This window comes from Phoca vitulina, unplaced genomic scaffold, assembly GCF_004348235.1.
Source record: "Phoca vitulina isolate PV1807 unplaced genomic scaffold, GSC_HSeal_1.0 scaffold42, whole genome shotgun sequence".
Taxonomy (NCBI): domain Eukaryota; kingdom Metazoa; phylum Chordata; class Mammalia; order Carnivora; family Phocidae; genus Phoca; species Phoca vitulina.
The window spans coordinates 61,887-85,462 of NW_022589745.1; the positions used below are offsets into that span (position 1 = coordinate 61,887).

The window sequence follows — 23,576 nt, forward strand, 5'->3', positions numbered from 1 at the left end:
TCTACAGGGTGCAAAGGAGGCAGGCTGCCATGGTTGTGAGGGAAGGGAGCTCCTGAGTCTCCTGCCAGCTCCCGAAAAAAGGCATTTTTAGCGGTATCAACTCTAACTTCTCTTTTAATGGCACGTCCACACGTGTGCAACCCAATGGGAGTGGCATTACTAAAATAACTTTAAAAGTACTTTCTGCAGTTTAAGTGGCAGTGATGCTCAGACGTGGAGGTGTCCGTGTGAGCATGTGAGTGTATGTTTACTCTTTGTTGGCCACACTGTTAAAGTAGAATACATCTTCTCATGATTACAGAACTTTGATTTAATTGGTGCCAAACAGTCCAGATTGATTGAAAGCAGTAAATCCTATGGCATTCATGCTTGGCTTTCATACTCTTTGCCTTTCTTTTTTTTTTTTTTTTTAAATCAATTTAGATATCATTAAAATGCATCATGGTACCTCTTTGCCACCAAGCCAGTCAAACAGATACCCCTGAAAATATTTCCATGCAGCTGTCCCCTCCTCTGCTGCCCTCTGGAAGCAAGGATAGAGGCACCTCAAGCAAGAAAATATCTCCCAGAGCTTCAGCTGTGTCTTAACAGCTACAACCCAGCTAATTTCCAAGTTCCATATTCCCCTTTCTCCATAGCATTTCAAACCTTCTGAATTATGTACGCTTCTTCAATAGAGCGCTTTATTCCTGGGACAACAGCAAACATGTGGTCACCTGGGTGCACTGGACAAATCCTGTGGCACTGAGGATGGCCCTGGGGTCCCCAATCATCCAGGACATACTTCAAGGAGCCCCCACAGTCTGGAAGCCTTGCTTCCTGAGGAGTAAGGAAAAATCAGTGAATCAACACCAGTCAGTCTAGGCAACAGTTGTAAAGCCAAACACTATACTACGAAGCCTGGTCCTCACAGTCTTTGGTTTTGTGATATTTTCTGCATTTGAAATTTTGAAAAGAAGTTGGTAGCCTTAGCGAAGACAGCTATCATCTGGCTTCTGTGGCAGAACAAATATGTATCTCCCTGAGGCCATTTTCTGGATTTTTAAATTTGTGTTTGCCTCCAATTACTCATGGGACAGTAAGAAAATTTCTTTTTAATGTTGGTAAGGCCAGTGCTAATTATCACACAGTTGGAAAACAAAGTGAAAACAAGGCAGGCGGTCCAAATAAATATGTGAAGGCAAACGGATTCCACCCTTTTCACACATAAATCTCTCAGAAAGTCCCAGGGGCTGGCCTGAAGACAGAGAAGAGTGGCCTTCTAGCTACTCCAGCCACTTGTTCACCTAAAATCCACTCTCAGATGGTGACTGGAGAACTTCTCAGCTAGTCAAAAACGAAAGGAGCAGAAAGGCAGGAGCATCCCAGTTTGTCCTATCCCCCATGGCACCTTTGATGAGACACAGTTCTATCCCACCAGCTTACAGGGGACTTCTATAGGTGCTCCGTGTTGTATCTAAGAGAAATGTGAGAATATCTGAGCTTTTTGCCTTGAAATTGAACAACATTCATCCCTAATTAGCCCAAAGAACAAGTTACCATTCTTTTACAACAACACTAACATCAGTAACTTCTATATTTTATGGGAAAGACAGAAAACCAGAGAGACCTAAATCTGGGCAGCCCTGCTGTTGTAATGAACCAAAGGACAGAAGGTGACTAGCACCAGCAGATGAAGAACAGTGTTCACGAATCACACACTGAGACACAGAATGCCACAGTGACCCATGCAGAACTACTGCTCACGGATCCCCAGTGGGATTGCATACAGATTCTATAAGCTAGTCTCCCGCTCTGATGGTCTCAATTTTGAAAAGCAACCATTTTTACTTTACATGAGTTTGAACTTCTTATTTAATTTTGGATGGGATATTTTTATTTTAATTTATTTCTATTTACCAAAGGAACAAAGGCCTCTATATAAAATACATTCGTTTTCCTTCCCACTTAGAAAGTACACCTTTGTTCATCTCCGATTTTCTGAATTTTTCATGAAATCCTAAAATGATTCCATATGGATTCTGACACAAATATCATGATAAACCAAAGGAAAACTACTAGCTTGAATTCTTGTTTCCACAGCCTCCAGAAGTTATGAAATTAGTCTCAGACAAGTAAGCCTGTGAGGACAGGTCAGCTGCCTTTCTCTTCAAGCTGCTAGATGACCCTCGACAAGGGAGGTAGTGGCCGCCATGCTCTGCGCTTTGGGTCCTGCCTCTCTCTGCTGGCTCTTCCTCTGAAGAGACCACCATCTGGATGTGCTGAGTTGAGGTCCTGTGGTCATGCACAGACTTTGCATAGTCCCATTAAGCTGGACAAAGCCCAGGGGAACTCATTTCCTCCATGACCACATAAGCAGCCAGCCTTTGGGTCTCCTGCAATGAATTTCAAAGAATGCGAACTATGGTTTTGGGGAGCAAATTTCTGAGGCCAATCTTTACAGTGCTGGTGAATGGCAACACACAGAACCGCAGGCAGACTCTTGGGTCACATCTATCTCCCTTCTCTGAGCAAAAACATAACAGCTCAGAAGGCAGATGACACTATCTTCCACTGGAAACAGCAGGATTAAGGGAGAGGGAAAACCTCTGCTCTCCTGCATAGATTTACACTGGCAGTTTCTTAAACCTTCTGTCACTTTTCCCCTTGCCTCAACTACTTTTCTTGGCCATAAAAGTGAATGTTCTCACAAGCTAACCCAACTTCTTCCATTTTTCATAGGCTCAAACCTAAAAGGGGCTTCAGAAGGTTACTTCCTAGCGGGAATCTTAAATTCTCTTGCAGGTCACTGCTGTGACATTGGAGCCTGGAGATGAGGGTGCATCTGGGTCTGGAGGGGTCAGAGGGGAGAGTGTGGATTTGTATGCTGTCAGGTTTTATTTTATTTTGTTTGTGCATCATCTTGTTACCTCAGCACTATTTATACCAACAATTCTACCTACCCTTTGTGCACAAAATACAGCACAAAGTTGGCAACCTGAAGGGAACTTATTTTTAAGTTTACTTTTTACATACTCCAATAGATAATGGTTTTCTATTTTCCTTTTCTAGGTTCCAATCATAAAACACAGATATACAGATTAACTATACAGAATCAAAAAGAATAGAGGTTGGAAACGATCTGCCTATCTGCCTTCATTTTATGGACAATGGGAGGCTAAGGTGGAGGAGTGATTACCAATGGAAGACACCTCCCAGTCCCCCCACTTTAGTGCTCGACTAGACCATGTCCCTCTGGAACCATGCCAGTCCCCACAACTTTCCTCCTTGACACCAAGGCATTCCTGATGGCTTGGGAGGAATGTATTCACCTCAGTTTCAAAAGACACTTTGTGAAAAGTACAAGCTAATGTGTTGTTATTTTTAATTTAAATGCTGACTATTTAATTCTAAGGCTGGCGAAAAATACAATAATATTCAATAAATTATATGGGAAAACTTAAGTCATGATTCCTCTGAATCCAATCTATTTCTCCTTGTTAATTGTTAAGTCTATGCTTAGGCCATGGCTACTCAAGGAAGTCAGGCCTTTGTTCAGTCCTCAAACAGGTGAGCTGTGTACAATCACATCCTGTGGCAGCCTCCCCACCACTCTGAAGATTGATACTGTGTCTCCGATTGGTTTATATCAAGGGCAGACAGAAATACTTCCATCTCATGAATTTTGTTTTAATCTATAGCAAGTTGTCATTGAAGGGTAAGAGAAAAAATAATGGTGCAATGTTTAAATTCTTGGTTCCTAAAGAGAACCCCAAAAAGGTACCTTCTCTTCTCCCTTCACTACCCCCAAAATGCCCTCACCACATTTCTTGGAAGGAAGAGTAGAGGTCACTAAGGATAAACATTCCTTAGTTCCTCAGTGAAAAAGAACTTGAGATCAACCCTGTGCTACCCGTGTCCAAGGGGAAGAAATTTATCTCCTGTATGATCATAAGAGGTAAATAAACTATAGAATCACAGCCGTGCAGAGTTCTAAAACACCAGTCATAACTGAGCCCAGGCCCAGCTCAACAAACTGATGCTCCTTCTTGTGAACTAAGACTCTCCTTAGAAAGCTCTCGAGACAACTCAAACAAAATTTAGCCACGTGGAGACCTGTGCAGCTATATGAATGCCAAACTGTAAAGAAGTTCTCCCTCTCTGCCAGGTTTGCTGAAGGCCTCCAGGAATGAGCTCAGAGCCTTCCGTTCTGCTGGAGAGGGGTTGGCAGTCCCACTCTAGGGTTACAGGTGGACCAGTAAGCTCTGATCCAACCTCAGGATGCCCACAGGTCAATTCACACAGACCCTAGAGCTCTCAGGCTATTTTCAACGCAGGAAATAATAGCAGGGGTGCAAACTGATCTCTGACGGAGCATTTTGTAACTCCGACTTCTCTTCTTATCAGAATTACATTTCCAGGCAGTTAGAAGCAAAACACTCAAAAGAAAGGGTGCTGGTCCTGCAGGGGACCTGGACCGGCGGCCCTTCTGCTCTCTTAGCAGTGGTCCTTGGACGCATGAGCCTCTGTGTCTTAATATGTAGGGTCCCTTGGACTGGATCCATCCAACCCGGCCACACCCACCAAGCCCTCACAGACACGCACACACAAAGACACCCCTCCCGGGCTTTCCGGATGCACACCTAGGGTCCAAGTCTCCCCAGAGCGCGAGCGGTCACGCCGGGCCCTGCAGCCCCTGGCCGGTCTTCTCCTTGGCTTTCTTACAGGTGTACAGCCACTTGATGATGCGGGCGTTCCTCTCGATGACCGAGGTGGTGCTGGGCACCTGCTCGGTCAGCTCTTCCTCCTGCAGTCCCTCTTCACCGCCGCTGTGCCGGGAGAAGCCGCTGTCAGAGGTGGCGACGCTCACGCTGCGGACCTTGAGTGTGACGCGGTCCGACCCCGCGGAGAAATTCTCCCTCCCGAGAGCTTCCACCACCTCAGGCTCCAGGCCGCAGAACTGGAAGAAGGTGTCACATTCGGCCAAGGACGCTGAGTAGCGGGAGCTGAGGTCTGACTGCGATCGCTGCAGCCCCCCGCGCCTTGTCCCTCGCAGCTCCGGGACCCGGGACGCAGCCGGGACTCTGGTGGGCGTCCCACAGGGCGCTGGGCGCGCTGGGGGCGCGGGAACGCCGGGGACCGCGGAGGCCGCAGTAGAGCCGGGCTTGGTCAGGACAGCCTCCTCGCGCCTGGCCCTGACCTCCTCTCCCACCCGGGACGTCTCCGGGGGCACCGGCGTCTTGTCCTTGCCCGGCCCCGGGAAGAGCTTCTTCACCAGGCCCCCCCTGGAGCTGTCGGCGCCCTGTCCTCGGACGAAGTCGCATTTCTGCCGGTAGATGACCAGGGAGTCAGGTCTCAGCGGCTTCCGAGCTATGGCCCTGCGCGCCACGGCACCGGGGACGCGAGCCGGAGGCCGAGGATCGCCCGCGGTCCCTTCGCTCACCCCGGGGCTGCTGCCCTCGGGAGCCGGGCCCGGGCCAGCTCCCGGCGGGCCCCGCACGTACTTGGCGCGGTCGGCCGCTAGCCTCTCCACCGCGCTCCTGCGTGCTGGCACCGCCGCGTCCCGGACCCTGGGGGCCTCGGGGTGCCGGGTCAGCAGTCGCTCGTTCTGGGGCGCGTCCAGGGCTGGCAGGGCACGCATCCTCGGCGCTCGGCTGCTGCTCCGCGCCCCGTGGAAACGCGCTCCGCCTGCGGTTCCTGTGCGTCTTTGGCCAATTCCGAAGTCCGCGCGGGGTGGGGAATGGCGCCCAAGTGCCAGCCGGCCCGGGTCCAGAGTCTGGGCAAACCCGAGTCTGCACCTATTGGCGACTGGCCCCAGCACACCCGCCCCGCTCCCCCCCGCCCGCCCGCCCGCCCGCACCTCCTTCCCGGCACAGCGCCGTGTTCAGCACCGCCCCTTGTCGGGCTCCAGCCCTCACCTTCCGCCGGGCCCCGCCTCTCACCTCCCGCGGGGTGGCTACACCAGGTTCCGCCCCCAGCACCTCGCGGCTGCGCAGCCAATCGCCCGGAGAACCGCGGGGCGGACCGCGGCTAGGGGGCTGCGCAACCGGGAAGGGCTCTCCCGCGCGGGAAAGCCCAGGCTGTCCTCCGGGGCGGAGGAGCCCGGGACAACTGAGTTCGTTCAGCCCCAGGTATCAGCCGCCTCCTCCCCTCCAACGGCTGCCCGGGGTCACCGCTGGACGCTGGCACTTCCGGAGTGGGGTAGGGCAGGGTGACCCGGCTGGCTGTCCCCACCCCCGAGCTGGTGTCCTACGTCCTTTGCATTTTTAAAGTGACCTCTGCGTGTTTCGAAACTTCTGACTTTCCTTAATTTTCTAAGGTTTACTCCTGAGCACGTACTCTTACCAGAAAGGAAACGGATATAAAAGGAAAGAGGACTCATTGCACCACAGGGTTAGGCTATGTGTCAGGTAAAAAGAATCTGGGAACACAGCAGAGACCTGGATTGAGTTCAGACACGGTCACTGGCCAGCCATGGGTCAGACCAGGCCACCAGGTGCGGAGACTCATGGGAAGAACAGGCTGGTGGTAGAGGTGAGGCTCGAGGGAGTTGGAAAAAAACTTGACTAAAATCCCGGAATGACTGCTGTTTTTCCTGTAACCAAGGCAATGGGGAACCGTTCACCAGGGCAGTGGATCAGCTTAGGAATGCTAAAAGTCTAAGAGAAAATATTTCCAAAATTCCATTTTTTCCAAAAGTTGGACAAAGGACAAAGTATTTGCTGGAGGAGTGAAATGTCCATTTTATCTCTTATGTTAAAGCCAACTCCAAGATACACTGACCTTTCAGAGTTGTGGTTGAGTGCAACACAGCAGCCTGTGGATGGCGGACAGGAGGGTTCTCAAGGTCTCGGCAGATTTTGTCTCACCTCTTGCGTGCCAGGGGACACCAAAAGGGGCTGGTGGTGTGTTTCAGCAGCCGCAGCACGGCTGACCGCCATCGCCTGATGATCAGAGAGCTGCAGCTCGGTTGGCCAATGGGTCTTTAGACCTTTAGTTCCTGTGAGGCTAAATCCCATAGTCAGGAATAGAAGCCCAACAAGAAACCGGGTCTCCTGAGAACCAGACCACCCAGATAGTATCCTGGGAAAATGTTATAGTCACGGGAAAAGAAGACTATGATCCATTAGGTAAGGGGGTGGGGGTGGGGGGAAGCATAGAGTAAGAGTGAGGTTTAGAGAGGGCAGGATGCTGGGTTGGGCACATTGTTTCCCACAGCTGATGGGAGCCCAAAGTCTAGCCTTTTTTTCCCCTCAGGCAGCATGGTCTCTTGTCAGAGGGGGCGGGGAAAAAAAAAAAAATATATATATATATATATATATATATATGTTTAATTGCTTGGTCCAAAGTGGCTACCTTATTTAATTTGTACTTCTTCCTGTGCAATTACAGCAGTTCTGAGAGAACTCCTAAGCATGGGGCCCCTGGGATGTGTCTGAGCCCGGGTGCCTTATTTATTCACTAAGTCCTTTTGGACACATAACAAACCTTTCAGGATCTTTATTTTGTCATTTGTAAAATTCTCACTTTTATAGCTTAGAACATTCATTGCTTGATATTGAGCACTAAATAAATGTTAATCTGAACAACCCAGACTTAGGTTTCAGCTCTGTTTCCTCTTAAAGCTATAAGGCTGGACCCCTCAGTGCCTCTCGTTGCTCATCTATAAATCAGAGCTCATAATATCCACTTTGCTAAGGTTTTTGCTAAGTTAATGAGATTATGTACGTAAAGGGCTTAGGACTACTTCTGGCACAGAGCAAATTTTCACTAAATGTTAAATTTATTATTTTGCTGATGATGGTGATAAATTAGTTGCTTATCAAATTTTAAATACAGTTAGTAAATTTACGTGTGAGTACTGAACATATTAAGAATAAAAGTAAAACTATAAATAAAGTTGTATTTAAAACATTGCTGCTGGACAAAACTATATATCCATAATTTTCTACCCATTAAACATAATTTACTGGAAAAATGGAATAGTAAGATAATAACAAGAAAATTGCCTAAGTAAAGTGTTTTTTTTTTCCTAATAAAGATTTTATTTATTTATTTGACAGAGAGACATAGTGAGAGCAGGAACACAAGCAGGGGGAGTGGGAGAGGGAGAAGCAGACTTCCTGCTGAGCAGGGAGCCCGATGTAGGGCTCGATCCCAGGACCCTGGGATCATGACCTAAGCCGAAGGCAGACACTTAACGACTAAGCCACCCAGGCACCCCTAAGTAAAGTGTTCTTGTTGCTCAATTTGTAGCTTAAACTTTGACCTAATTTCCTTCCTGGTATCACCTCAAAAGACTTGGTCAGAGCGGGAGAAAGTGGTTATGGATCCAGTGATCCACAAACTCTATTTCTAAGAATTTATCGCAAGGAACCAAGAAGAGATGTGTGCACAGTATTAGGACTTTCATTGCAGACAAATAGTTGAAGTCAACCTACATTCAACAACAGGAGGAACGGCTCGGTGATGTGTGATACTCCATGGGATAGTATTATCCAACGATTTACAATCATACTTCTACACAGTGTCTTATGGAGTAAGAAATTATCATAATATATGTGAATTTTTTAAAGTATTACAAATATAGTAGCAGTCTGGATAAATTTCTAGAAACACAAAACCTCCCAAGACTACATCATGAAGAAATGGAAAATCTGAATACACCTATAACTAGTAAGGAGATTGAATCAATAATCAAATTTCTCCCCAAAAAGAAAAGCCCTGGGCCTGATGATTTCACTGATCAAACATTTAAAGAACTAATACCAATCCTTCTTAGCTTTTCCCCAAAAATCGAAGAGGAGGGAACACTCCCTAACTCACTCTATAAGGCCTGCATTATCCTGATACCAAAGCCAGACAAAGACACTGCAAGAAAACTACAGATCAATACCCTATGAACATCAATGCAAAAATCCTCAACAAAATTCTAGTGAACAGAATTCAGCAGCATATTGAAAATAACTGTATACACCATAACCAAATGGAATTTATTCTTGGAATGCAAGGATGGTTTACCATACGAAATTTGATCAAAATAATGTTCCACATCCACAGAATGAAGGAAAAAAAAACACATGATCATCTCAATTGATGCAGAAAAAAGCATTTGACAAAACAATACACTTTCATGATAAAAACACTCAACAAACTAGGAATAGAAGGAAACTATTTCAACATAATAAAAGCCATTTGTGAAAAACCCACAGTGAATATCATATTTAATGATGAAAGACTAAATTTTTTTTTCTCTAAGATCAGGAACAAGGCAGGGATGCTTGCTTTTACTACTTCTATTCAACATAGTACTGGAAGTTCTACCAGAGCAGTTAGGCAAGAAAAAGACATAAAATCATCCAAACTGGAAAAGATGAAGTAAAATTTTCTCTGTGTGCAGATGATATGATCTTATACGTAGAAAACCCTAAATATGGTGTGCACATACACACACACATACTGTTAGAATGAAAAATTAAATTCAGCAAAGTAGCAAGATACAAAGCCAATATAGAAAAATCAATTTCAGGGGCACCTGGGTGGCTCAGTCATTAAGCGTCTGCCTTCGGCTCAGGTCATGATCCCAGGGTCCTGGGATCGAGCCCTGCATCAGGCTCCCTGCTCCGTGGGAAGCCTGCTTCTCCCTCTCCCACTCTCCCTGCTTGTGTTCCCTCTCTCGCTGTGTCTCTCTCTGTCAAATAAATAAATAAAATCTTTAAAAAAAAAAAAGGAAAAATCAATTTCATCTTTATACACTAACAAACAATCTGAGAAGAAAATTACAAAAACAATTATATTTATAATAGCATTAAAAAAGCAAAATACTTAGGAAATAAACAAGGAAGTTAAAGACTTGTATGATGAAAACCACATTTCTGAAAGAAATTTTTAAAAGATGTAAATAAATGGGAAAAAATGCCATGTTTATGGATTAGAAAACTTAATCTTATTAAAATGTCAATACTACCCAAAGAAATCTACAGATTCAGTTTAATCCCTATCAAAGTCCCAATAACATTTTTGCAGAAATAGGGAAAAACCAACCCCAAAATTCACATGGAATCTCAAGGGACCTCAAATAGTCCAAATAATCTTGATAAAGAATAATAAAACTAAAGGACTCACCTCCCTGATTTCAAAACTTAATACAAAGCTACAGTAATCAAAAGAGTGTGGTATTGCCATAAAAACCGTGGAATCAAATAGCCTAGAAATAAGCCCTGATATATATGATCAAATGATTTTCAACAACGGTGCCAAGACCATTCAATGGAGGAAAGTACAGGCTTTTCAGTGAATGGTGCTGTAAAATGGTACCCACATGCAGAAGAGTGTAGCTGAACTCTTACCTAACTTCACATACAAAATTTAACTCAAACTGGACCAAGAACCTACATGTAAGACCTAAAACAATAAAACTCTTAAAAGAAAACAGAAGACAAAATCCTCATGATATTAGATTTAGCAACGATTTCTTGTATGTGACACCAAAGGCACAGGCAACAAAAGGAAAATAGACAAGTGGTACTTCATGAAAATCACAACGTTCTGTGCATCAAAGGCACCATCCTTAGAGTACAACAGCAGCCCACAGAATGACAGGAAATGCTTGCCAACCATGTATCTGATGAGGGAGTAAATCCAGAATTATAGAGAAATCCTACAACTCAAGAACACAAAACCAAAATAAAACAAACAACAACAAAAAATTCAAAAGTGGGCAAAGGATTTGAATACACATTTCTCTAAGAAAGATTATAAAAATGGCCAATAAACATGTGAAAAGATGCTCAACATCAGTAATCATTATATAAATGCAAATAAAAACCAGAATGAGTTATCAATCACAGCCAATAGGATGGCTAATAAAAAAAAAAAAAGGCAGAAAACAACTAGTGCTGATGAGGAGTTGGAGAAATGGGGACCCCTGTGCATTGTGCTGGGAATATAAAATAGTAAGACACTATGGAAAACAGCATGGTGGTTCATCAAAAAATTAAAATAGAATTACATGTGATCCAGCAATTCCACTTCTGGTTATATATCCAAAACAATTGAAAGCAAGGTCTCAGAGATATTTGCACACCCATGTTCATAGCAGCCTTATTCACAATAGCTGAAATATGGAAGCAACCCCAGTGTCCATCAATAGATGAATGGGTAAGCAACTTGTGGTATATCCATACAATGGAGTATTATTCAGCCTTAAATAGGAAGACAGTTCTATAATACACTACAACATGGATGGACCTTCACATCATGCTAAGTGAAATAAGCCAGTCACAAAAAGACAAACACTCTACGATTCCACTTATATGAGGTACTTAGAATAGTCAAAATTATGAAGACAGAAAGTGTAATGGTGGTTTCCAGAAGCTAGGAAAAGGGGAGAATGGGGAGTTATCTTTTAATGGGGACAGGGTTTCTGTTTTACAAGATAAGAAGTTATGGGGATGGGTGGTGGTGCTGGTTGCACAACAATTCGAATGTATTTAATAACACTGAACTGTACACTCAAAAATGGTTGATATATGGGGGCGCCTGGGTGGCTCAGTCGTTAGGCGTCTGCCTTCGGCTCAGGTCGTGATCCCAGAGCCCTGGGATCGAGCCCCGCATCGGGCTCCCTGCTCCGCGGGAAGCCTGCTTCTCCCTCTCCCACTCCCCCTGCTTGTGTTCCTCTCTCACTGTGTCTCTCTCTGTCAAATAAATAAAATCTTTAAAAAAAAAAAAAATGGTTGATATGGTGACATTGGGTTATAGGTATTTTGCCACAAAAAATGAAAAAAAGACAAAAGTGCAGTAAAACTATACAATGGAGTATTATTCAGTAATAGCAAGGAATGAACTATTGATACACCCAACTTAGATGAGTCCACAAGGAATTATGCTGAGTGAAAAAAGCCCATCCCAAAAGTTTACAGACTGTATGAGTTCATTTGTATAGAATTCTCAAAATGACAAAATTATGGAAATGGAGAACAGATTAGTAGTGCCAGGGCTAGGGACAGAAGTAGTTGAAAAGAGGGTCTAACTATAAAAGGACAACATGGGGCATCTTGTGGTGATGGACATGTTCTCTGTCTGGACTGTACTCACATCAGTATCCTGGCTGTGATATTTTATTACAATTTCATAAATATTACCCTTGAGGGAAACTGGGTAAAGGGCATACTGGACCTTTCTCTATTATTTCTCACATCTGCATGTTAATCTATCTTTTTTTTAAATCTAAAAGTATGTTTAATAATTAAAAAATAAAAATAGTAATATAAATAAGTGAATAAATAAATAGGTGTATCAGTTATATTTACTCCAGTACTTCAGTCTCAGAGTACATTGTACAGCATAATAAGTATTTTTTGAGCACTTATTATATGAAGAGCACTGTTCTAGCTTCCAAAGATACAGAAACAAACAATGATAATAAAAAACAATAAGCTTAAACCATACTTAATATATGCATCTGTTTTCAAATTAAGTTAATATTAGTTGTTTTTTGCTTTAATGATCAGTGTTTGCTAAATTTGTTTTCTGTTATGAATGTTATTTATGACTACAGATTTTAAAGTAAAACACTAAACACATCTATTTACAAATAACCACAATTACTCTAAAGCATATTAATTATCTTCAGATTGAATACATAAACAGAAAAACCACTAATGTGCTCATTCACCTTTCCTGTGACAACAGACTCTAACATATATTCACATAATGGTTATAAAGTATTCATTTGATTAAAATAACACTATACTATTTTAATGAATTTCTTAAGAGAAGGTTACATATATAAAAAAAAGAGAAAAGTTTACATATCTTTTTAAAGTTTGTTATTTGAATACATTTGGTAATATGTCCTCCTTCCTCAATTAATGAGTTAAGAAGAACATGGAGATTATACCCTGGAATTTATCAGTCATTTAAAATTGCAAAATGATAGTGATCCAAAGCGTTTTGATTCCCAGCGATTTTATGCAATATGTATCACCCATTGACAGTAAGTTACTAAAATTCCTATGGAAAATATTCTTTATTTAGAAATTAAAGTGAAAAAATATAAATGAATAAAATGCTTTATAAATGCATGTGCAAAGTACTAATGTGGCTAATGTTTTATAATACATGATGGTTCAGATAAAAATTAAGGGAAATATCTGCTATTTTTAATGTATGTACATACACATTGATGTGTGAATGTGTGTATAACATGAGTTCTGTGTTTAATATATACACAGTTCTTGGGGTGCCTGGGTGGCTCAGTTGGTTAAGCGACTGCCTTTGGCTCAGGTCATTATCCTGGAGTCCCGGGATCGAGTCCCATGCCCGCTTCTCCCTCTGACCCTCCATCCTCTCATGTGCTCTCTTTCTCTCTCTGTCATTCTCTCTCTTTCAAATAAATAAATAAATAAATAATCTTTAAAAAAATATATACACTGTTCAACAGAAAGAATATTAGAGTTAAAATTATGAAACTTAAGTCATAATCCTGGGTATTTCTACAAGTACCTGAATGAAGGTGTTCACATCATTTACATTGTTTTAGTCTCAGTTTCCTCATCACTAAAATGGGATAATATCTGCTTTTTCTCTTTTATAAGGTCATTATAAAATTTAAATCAAGTAGTATACATAGTAAGGGCTTTGGAAAATAGACAGGGTTCTTTGAATATAGCTTTTATTATAGAACACTTAGGAAAATTTTGGGCATAGGTTAAACCAAATTGCTTAGTAATTTTGAATGACTAAATAAATACATATGTTAAGCATGATTGGTAAAGATGTCCATAAGTCACTCTCCAAATGTCTACAGGTACTCCTGTGCCAGTTCATCCCTTTCTAATTAAGCTTGTTTTGCTTCAATATATGAACAATTAGGAGAAACACAAATTTATTTATCATGGCATTCTGTTCCTCTGTTATGCTTAATTATTGAAGCTCCCTGACATATCAACACCTAATTTAAAAATCATGAGCTTATATTATAGAGACTAATTTAGGAGTATAGGAAAAGCATGACCTCCCAGCTGTAGTGAAGCATTTTCCCCATAGACAAATTCCTGGACATCATACTATTTAATAATATAACCACAATGCCATTACTAGTAGAGCAGCTGAAACTGTTCTGCCAACACCAGATGACTGTTACTACAGTGGTTCTATTTGGACACTGTTTCAGCTACTTTATGGGCTAAATAGTGGTTGTGATGGATTATCCATAATATCACCATTTACAACATTGTTTCTATAAAAAGGTATGTTTGGAGTTCCTTTAAATTTATTTACAAATGGACTTTGGAAACATATCCATTTGTAATATGCCTATACTTTCATTGTAATAATATTAGTATCTTTTATAGCAAATGCATTTAACTATATATAACATGATGATATTTTAAAACATTAACAAGAACTTTCTCAGTGTTTCCTTTTCCTATGTAGGAGCATCAATGTCATTCTCTGCTCAATACTTCAGAAGAAAGGGATGACACGAGAGAGATGGATTCAGCAACATATTTCCTGGCATTTGGGAATCAGCAGCTCAGCCCTACCTCCAGACTAGATTTAGAATTCCCCTGGATCTACACTGGATGAAGAAATCATAAAAGAAATTAAAAATGAGTGGCTATGGATAATGGTGGGTTTCTCGGCCCTACCCCCTGCCACTCTCCCTACAGCTGAGCTCTAGAAGTTATGGGGTTATGTCAGGGAGGAGACAAAACATGATGATAGACTGGGGATCTGAAGGCAGAGGAAGTCTGTGTGTCATCCCTACACACATCTCTTGTCAGGGGACATGCATCATGGACTGATTCCTCAGAGCTGCATCTGGACACCTCGTGGTGGGGAACAGGACTCAGCAAAAACCTACATGGATGGATGGCCAGAGGCCAGAGGGAGCAAGGACAGTTCAGTAGATCCAGTACAGACAGATGTCAACCATAAATGCACACCTGCCCTGTGCCTGATATAGCCTCCAGGAGCCTAGACAGGATCCTGAGTGATCGAGTGGGCAGAAAATACAAACCGAGAGTAAAAGGGGATCTGGAAATTCTTTTCATGCACTTTAGGAACTAAATGGACATTTGTGAGCAAGACTGTTGTCATAAACATTCTAAGACTCCTTTTGAGGAGGAGTATTTTGATTACAAACCATAGACTTACAGAAGTTTCATTTTGCATTAAAACGCATGTTAAAAGTTAGGAATTATATTTATTTTTCATATGAATCTCGTCTCATGGAGTCATTTTCATTTTATTGATTAAAGATACATGTATTAAGCACCTATTATATGCCAAATGCTCTGCTCCACACTTTCAAATATATTAACTCATAGAAAACTAAGAACAGAAGAGAACTCCCTGAATCTGGTAAAGAAGCCCTATGTTTACTTTCAGCACTCATGATGCTTGACACTAGATTTTTAAAGCCTTTCCTAAAGATGGCAACAACATGAGGGTACTCATTGTTCCAATGCAGCAGGAACAAAACAGTGAGGGGGGAAAGTAATTGCAGGGTATAAGAACTGATTAAAGAGGCACTGTTGTCCTTATTTATAGGCAATATAATTGATAATGTCAGAATTTCAAAAGAATCTGTATAGAATTATTAGGACAAACAAGACATTCAGCAAGATTATTGGACATAAGATCAACATCTAAATATCAAACAGTACTCATGTACATGATATGTAACAATCAAATTGAAAATATAATAGGAAAAAATGGTCGAGACATAAAACTAAGAAAGTCCATAGATATTCCAAGGTATCTGGTAAGGTATCTCAAAAATATACAAAACCTGGATGTGGAATAATACAAAACATTTTTAAGGATATAAATGAAGATCTAAATGAACAGAGAATTTAAAAAAAAATGAACAGAGATACAACTTGTTCATAGACGGATGGATGATATTATAAAAATGTAGATTATCTCTGAATTTTTTTTTAAAAAGCAACAACGCAATTGGAAATAAAATTCCAACTTTTTTTCATAGAACTTGACAATTCAAAAAATCGCTTGCAAGAATAAAGGTCCGATATACTGTCTGGCATGGTAGCCACTAGCCACACATAGCTACTAAGCACTGGAAATGTGGCTAGTCTGAATTAAGATGTGGCATAAATATTTTATTTTATATTGAAGAAATGGTATTTTATATATTTTGGATTAAATAAAATATATTATTAGGTTTTAAAAAAGAGTAAAGGTCCAAAAATAGTTAACACAATTTTTAAAAATTGAAAGGAGGAAGGGATTTTTCACTAACAGATATTTAAGACTTACTATAAAATTACAGTAATAAATAGAGTATGATATTGTTGCAAAGATAGATAAATAGATAAGTTAAAAATAGCCTTGAATTAGATATAATATAGGTAGCATTTAAAATTAGTGGGTGGTAAATGTTCATAACAGTTTGAGGACAATTGTCTTTATGAATAGAAAATTACTATATCTCTTTTTCTCAACAAACACAAAGGTAAACTCTGATGGATTAAAGAACCAAAATGAAAAACATAACTTTACAGCAAAAATATTAAAAATTTTCAGGGTGCCTGTGTGGCTCAGTTGGTTAAGCATCCAACTCTTGATCTCAGCTCAGGTCTTGATTTCAGGGTCCTGAGTTCAAGCCCCACATTGGACTCCATGCTGGGCATGGAGCCTACTAAAAAAAAAAAAGGAAAAAGAAAAAAATTTTCAAAAGATTTCTTAAATAAGACATAGATAATAGTAATAACAAAAGAAGCATCTGATAGTTTAACCACATCACAATTATAAAAACTTATGTATCACAAAAGAACATATAATAAAAGGCAAGCCACACAATAGGAGAGGATATGTACAATGTATCTAATTGACAAATGTTAGAATTCACTTTATATAAAGAACCTCCACTAACAAATTAGGAAACACAAATATTTCAACAGCCATATGTCAAAGGATATAAACAGGCAATTCACGGAAGAGAAAATGCAAATAGCTGACAAAGATATAGAAAGGTTAAGCTCATAATAATCAGAAATTATAAACAATAAGGAAATATTTTGCACTGGTATGATTGGTCAAACTTAAAATATTCTGACCATGGCATTGATTTAGAGAAATGTAAACATACACTGTAATTGGAATATAAATTGGCAGAATCACTGTGGAGAACCATTGCACACTATCTGGTAAATTTAAAGATGAAAACACTGTGCCACCTACCAATTTAAGTTTTGAGTGTATTGTCTGATTATATACATGTTGATAGGGAAACATGACATGTTTATGTGTAATAGAAAAAAAAAGAAAGGCAACAACCCCAATATACATTGGTAGGGAACTATAATGATAAGTTTTGATTACTTATACAATGAATGCATTAAAGTAGCTCACATGAATGAACTTTATATGTATTGACTTACATAAATCTGAAAAACAATATTTCGTATAAAGCAAACTACAGAACACTATGTACATTTTAATATTTTAATAAATTAAAAAGAATCAGAATCAATACATTATTTTACATCTGCAACTATGAAAAATAATATAGAAGTATGGTGTGAGTATACACTGAATTTACCATAGAAGTTTCCTCTGGGGAGGAGAGAACAGGACAGGGGTTTCAATTAAAGATGCAATGTTTATTTTCAGGAATATGAAAAAAATTTAGATCTCATACTCTGTTATTGTTTCTTGCTCTCAGAATAATCCTTTAATATGAAATGTCCATGTGTCATTTACTAGCTTTCTTTTCTCTTTCGCTTGTAGTTGGTATTGGTGGTGATATGGACAACTCCAGTGTTTAAGGGAATATGTTGGGGTGTAGCTACTATTGTAATGTTGAGGTAGTGGTAGCTGGGACGTTATAAACAGAATTTCAGCAGAAGAGGTGGAGGGTTAACGTTTCCTGCTAGGAGAAACACTGAGACAAAAGTTTTCACCTGCAGCTGGAATGTTTAAGAAATAGCCAGTCAGCTGCCGCAACATGTGAAATAAGAGCATTAATGGTAAGGCTTGAAAGACTGGTTAACTCCATATCAGGGAGGGCCTGGTATGTCATTACTAGAGTCTGCACGTGATTCAAAGAGCAAAAAAGTGAGCACCAGAGTGATAGTGTCGTACTGATAGGTACACTGATGCTGATAGAGCAGTAGTGGGATGGTTTGAGGTAGTGAGGGATTGAGAGACAAAAGGCAATCAGAGAGTATTATAATTTTATGAGATACTGACAGTGATAGATGGATAAGATAGTGGATATGATGCTTGCATTTATGTGTCACCTTGGCTGGGCCACCATGCCTGGCTCTGTGGTCAAACAATATTCTGGATGTTTCTGTGAGGGTGTTTTGGATGGGATTAACATTTAAATCAGTGGACTTTGAGTAAAGCAGATTGCTCTCCATAATGTGGCCTCATCCAAGCAGTTAGAAGCCCTGGCGAGAACAAAGACTGAACTCTCCCAGCATGGAAGAATTCTGCCAGCAGATGGCCTTTGGGACGGAACTGCAGCGCTGGCTTCCCTTGGATCACCAGTCTGACAACTTAGCCTGAAGACGTTGGACGTGCTAGCCTCCATAATCACCTGAGTCAATTCCTCAAAATAGATCTCTTTAGATATACACATCCTATTGGTTCTGTTTCCCTAAAGAACCTTGACCAATACAGTGGGATAAGAAATGGGAGATTGGATAGAAAATATATTGGGATGGCTAAGTCTGCAGAGACTGGCAATTGCTTGGATAAGGAAAGAAAGAGGAAGAAAAGAACTTGGTAGGTTCTAGACTATTTGACTCAGAGAATGGAAAGGCCTCAAATTTGTAAGTCAATATGAAGGGGTAGGTATTTAAGGAGAAAATAATTAGCTCAGTTTGGGACATCTTTAGTTTAGGTTTTAGTAGGCTCTTTGAATGGAAACAACCAGTAACCAGATATAGTTGTGGACATGAAGCTTAGAGGAGGTGTGTGAGCAGGGTGACACAACACAGGAGCCAACGGAGCACACCATGGCAATGGAAGATAAAACCAGGGCCCAAACACAAATGTAAAAAGAAAGAGAGAGAATGTGTGTGCACACATTCATGTGTGTGTGTGTGAGAGAGAGAATCCCAAACCAAGACCAATACAAACTGCTTGTGTGTGTGTGAGAGAGAGAGAGAGAATCCCAAACCAAGACCAATACAAACTGCTTGTGTGTGTGTGAGAGAGAGAATCTCAAACCAAGACCAATACAGACTGCTGTGTGTGTGTGTGTGTGTGTGTGTGTGTGTGTGTGTGTGTGTTGGGTGGGGTTCTGGGACCAGAAGAGAAGTCTAGGCTAGAGTATGGACCTGGGCAGTTTGGGTAATGCCGTATCCAAGGAGGGAATTTCAAGAAGAGGTGATTGTGAGTAACTGCTGGAGTTTGGCCAGGGTGTGGTTTTCGTTGAGTGAGGGACATAGATGCTGCTTACACTGAATTAATAAGAGAGTAAGTGGTGTAGAATGACAAATATAAACAGGGTCATTTTCAGAGTGGAAAACTAGAAGGATGATAACCTGAAAAGCGGGCTATAAGAAAGACAATAGTTTTCTAAATAAGATTACTTTGTATTGAGTCAATTAAGCCAAACAAACAAAACCCCAAACCCCTGAAAACTTAGATAAAATCCAAATATTGAAATCTCACTGCTTATGTTACCACAAGCCCACAGATGAAATCATGGATGGTATTCAATCTTACCATCTTCTTTTGGTCACAGCCACTCTGGCCAAGGAGCTTAGGAAATCCTTTCACATGTGGAACTTATCAAGTCCCCAGGAGGCACTCCCATCCCTTCTTCACTTCCTTTTTCTATTATTTATTTAAGAAGAGTGAACCTTGAGAGTAAAATCCATTCATCACTTACTTTTCCCCCTTTGCAATGGTGTTGAGTTTGGTGGGGATGCAGACATTCCGTTGGAGTGTCTAGAGAAACACGCTGCTGGGTACTGTTCTTCTGAAGTGGCCCACATGCAGGGGGCAAACCTCATCTACTGTGGGACATGCAGGCACCTGGGGGGTGCTCTTTAGGAGAAGTAGATGGGAGAAACTGAGTCATAAGGTCATGAGGTGCTCTCTGTTGCCTACCCATGGCCAGACTGTGGCTTTACAATGGACTATCCTCAGTCAAGAGTGTAAAGTTATATTAAAATGGAACTACTGGCTTCCATTCTAACAGACACTGTGTCAGATAAAAATTACTGAAAATACCTTCTCACAGTCAAAAGCCCATCAGTGCCAGAAACTGATCAAATTAGGGAAGCTTTTTAAATATTTCACAAAGATTATAATGAGAAGATGACACTTCTTTGGTGCAGATGGTTTAATAACTACTCAGTGGAAGAGACTAGAGGTTATTTGCATGTCTCTTTATTATTTTTAAGTCTTTTTTCCCATTCTAAATGTAACACAGAAATCTAAAACAAGAAAATACTTCCCATGGTACCTAGTATGTATAAACTCATTGAGCAGGACTGCACAGGGCCTGCTGGTCCCAAACCACACCTGGCTTAGGCTAAGCCCTTCCGGGTGGACTCTGGATGCTGTGCTGGTGCTAATGCATTCCCCCTGCAGTTCACACCAGGCCCCCTGCTTTCTCCCACACACCTTTCAGACTGACTGCCTCTTCTCTCCTCCTTGTCTCTCTTGCTCTCCTTCTGAAACTGCCCAGCAGACCCACCCAGGTCTACACAGGAAACTTGAAAGGAGATCATAGTCTGCCTGGTATTGTCAGGTGTGTTGTTTTTAAAACCTTATGCAATATTTTTCCAATCATATTATGTAGGTTTTTCAAGGCCAGAACCTTTCCTTTCTGTATTGAGTCCCTAACAACTAGCAGAGTATCTGCATTCAGTGGGTAAGCAATAGAAGTTTGTTAACTGATTTGTATTTTCATACTCCTGATCAATTACTGACATTGATCAATATCAATACCTTTTCAGCTACTTCTCTAAATATATTCATTAAATCATGAATCATTTGGATTTTTATTAACATGTTCTCGTGCTCTAGCTTCATTCCACAATCAGAAGCTTAATTACAATAGTCAGTTTTTGTTCTGTTTGACATCAGTTTCTATGTGCATATAACGGCAAGTCCCTGAATCTAATGAGGGAGCTAAATTACAGTTTCTAATTTTCAAAATAATTAAGTTCCATTCTTTGATGAATGGTTTCTTGCCTTCTTTTACTCACACTGAGGAATTTGAAAAATGACGTTATTACTTAAGTGCTTTGGTTTGTCCTAGTTAGGGTAAGTCACAGCTATGACAGCATGGTAATGATAATGAAGACTGGATGCAGGATTTATTACAGTAAATTGCATAAACATTAAAATAATTTTTTCAAGCTGAGTTTGTGAAACAAAATACAAATTATTTTCTCCAATAAATAAACACTTGCATTTTCAATAGAACCAGTGCACAAAAGGGCTTCCCACTATTCTTATGAATCAGGGTTAGAGTAGGCTTGCTCTAAGAGACAGAAGATCTGGTTATAACTAGGGCGAGCATAGATCTGTGTTTGACTGGCACTAACCCAGTTTATGCTTGTTATTCTCACCTGATTATTAATATTGTCCCTTTACTTTAAAAAATTTCCTCATTTGAATGATAACCCATATATTCCCTTGAGTTATAAAGTCAGTTCTAACCAGTTGTGTGTCTTTGTGTAGATTAATTAATTTTAGCTGGGCTCAGGTTCCCATTCTTAAAACGAGAAGGTCAGCCTAGGTGACGCCTCAGGTCTGTTTGGCTCTGCTGTTCTAAAGGAACGTGAGGAAAGCACGGTTAGGTCTAAAGAGTGATGTTTCTTATGGTTTTCTGGTTCTCAGGAAAACAGAAGTCTTCACTGAAGAAATTCAAAGAAAGGTGTCCTTAAAATAAAACAACAATGCAAACACTGCTCTCTGATCAGACTCTGGTGTGCTATCACTTGCTAAGCTTCATGGGGCTCTTGTAAAGGCTTGTGAAGAATGACAAAGCTCTCACAACAATCCACTTGGCCCTACATAGGCCTCTAAATTAGATAAACTTCATGTCGTCTAGGTATAGAATCTGCAGGAGGATGTGGGCCGGTGGGGGAAAGCTGGAAGAAACAACATGAACAACAACAAGACCTGTAAAGGGGAGCTGCTCGCGGGGCACACCGTGCTGCGGGTGGGGCTGCCGCGGCCTCGAGCCAGGACGTTAGGAATGCATCTACTGCAAGAGGGATTTCCAGCCCAAATGCCCAGGATATTTGAGATCTTCACAAGTAATACAAGGGATCTATAAACTATTTTCAATACTTTGAAAATCCAAATGGAAATTGTTCATCTACTTTACAGCTGATTAGCTTAACTAGAGTATCAGATTCCTGTGCTTTCAGTCAGCATTTTGTGAACCTATTGTGATGATAGCGGGGCAGGAAACATAAGCAGACAGAAGAAAGGCTGGTTGAGACAATTCAGGAAACGAATGGAATGATTCTGACCTTACTCTATTCATGTACAGCCGTCAAGGTCACGTGCACTCCAGGTGTTACCTACAACACACCTCGAGTACTTTTTTAGCTTGGCAATTATGAAGGGGATATAAGGCCTTGTTGAGAACAACTGAGAGTATCCTGCAATGAGAACAAGACAGACTGTGCTTCAATATAAGATTTGCACGCAAGATTACCTGACATAGATACCGACGTCAGACAGTAATTCCTTCTTCTTCATGCTCTGCTCTGTAACTACCCCTTTCAGCATAGCTGGGGACATTGCTCTGGTTTGGATGCTGTTCCTTCCAGACACAGAAAACCTGTGTGTGTGTCATGAGGTCTTGCCCTGTGCAATCTCTGCTACATACTTCCCTTGTCTTGTTTTGTTGCTGTTGTTGTTTTTCTGTGTGTTTTTGTTTTGTTTTGTTTTAATGAATGACAGTTCTTGGATTTTGCTGAGGCATTTTCTCAAGATACGGTTGCTATATACACATTCTTTCTATTGTTTTCCATCTAATCTGCTACAAAATTTGCTGTATGCCTTCTTTGCTAGTTACAGAGGTTAGTATTTCTTGTATGATAAATCTGACAAAATAGAAGCATGCCCTGGGCAGGTTGTGGGAAACAACATTTGTAAATGTTCAGGGCCTTGCTGGGGAGAGGGTGTTGCGGTCCTGGCCGAGGAGAGGTGTGAAATGCTAGGTAATAGGTTTCATCAAACATTTCCAGTTAGGAGACTGACAAAATAATGAGGCCCTAAATTAATTAGAGTAGTCTAATTTTCTTGGGCCCTAACTTTAGTCATATCTAAAAGGGGCTTTCATTTAACCCCTGATTCCAGGAAAAGGAGTGTCTTCCTAAGTGGTAGCTGGAGGCATTTATAGGAATGCCCAGGGAAACGGGCCTTGTCCTCAGATAAGTTTGGGAAATTACCTCTTAAATTGTCATTTTTGTGACTAAGATCGTACAATAATATTGTAAAGAATCTGAGTGCTTTTACGCGACAGAAATCCATTGAATTTTGTTTGATACAAACCTTCTCACACTTACTGGAGAGCAAACCCTTGCTTGAGTGTCCTAGCGCATACTTCAGTGTTCTGCCAAACTCTGACCACAGGCCTT

The 23,576-nt window shown here is 41.0% G+C and overlaps 1 protein-coding gene across 1 annotated transcript; it reads right to left on the reverse strand.

Annotated features, from left to right (window-relative positions):
• Positions 1-684: 684 nt before the first annotated feature.
• On the reverse strand, positions 685-5,727 carry FAM110C (family with sequence similarity 110 member C). Its single transcript, XM_032430194.1, has 2 exons — positions 4,623-5,727; positions 685-819 (listed from the first exon to the last, which is right to left on the reverse strand). The coding sequence occupies exon 1, from the start codon at positions 5,618-5,620 to the stop codon at positions 4,655-4,657; it is 966 nt and encodes a 321-aa protein (XP_032286085.1). The 5' UTR covers positions 5,621-5,727; the 3' UTR covers positions 685-819; positions 4,623-4,654.
• Positions 5,728-23,576: the final 17,849 nt, after the last annotated feature.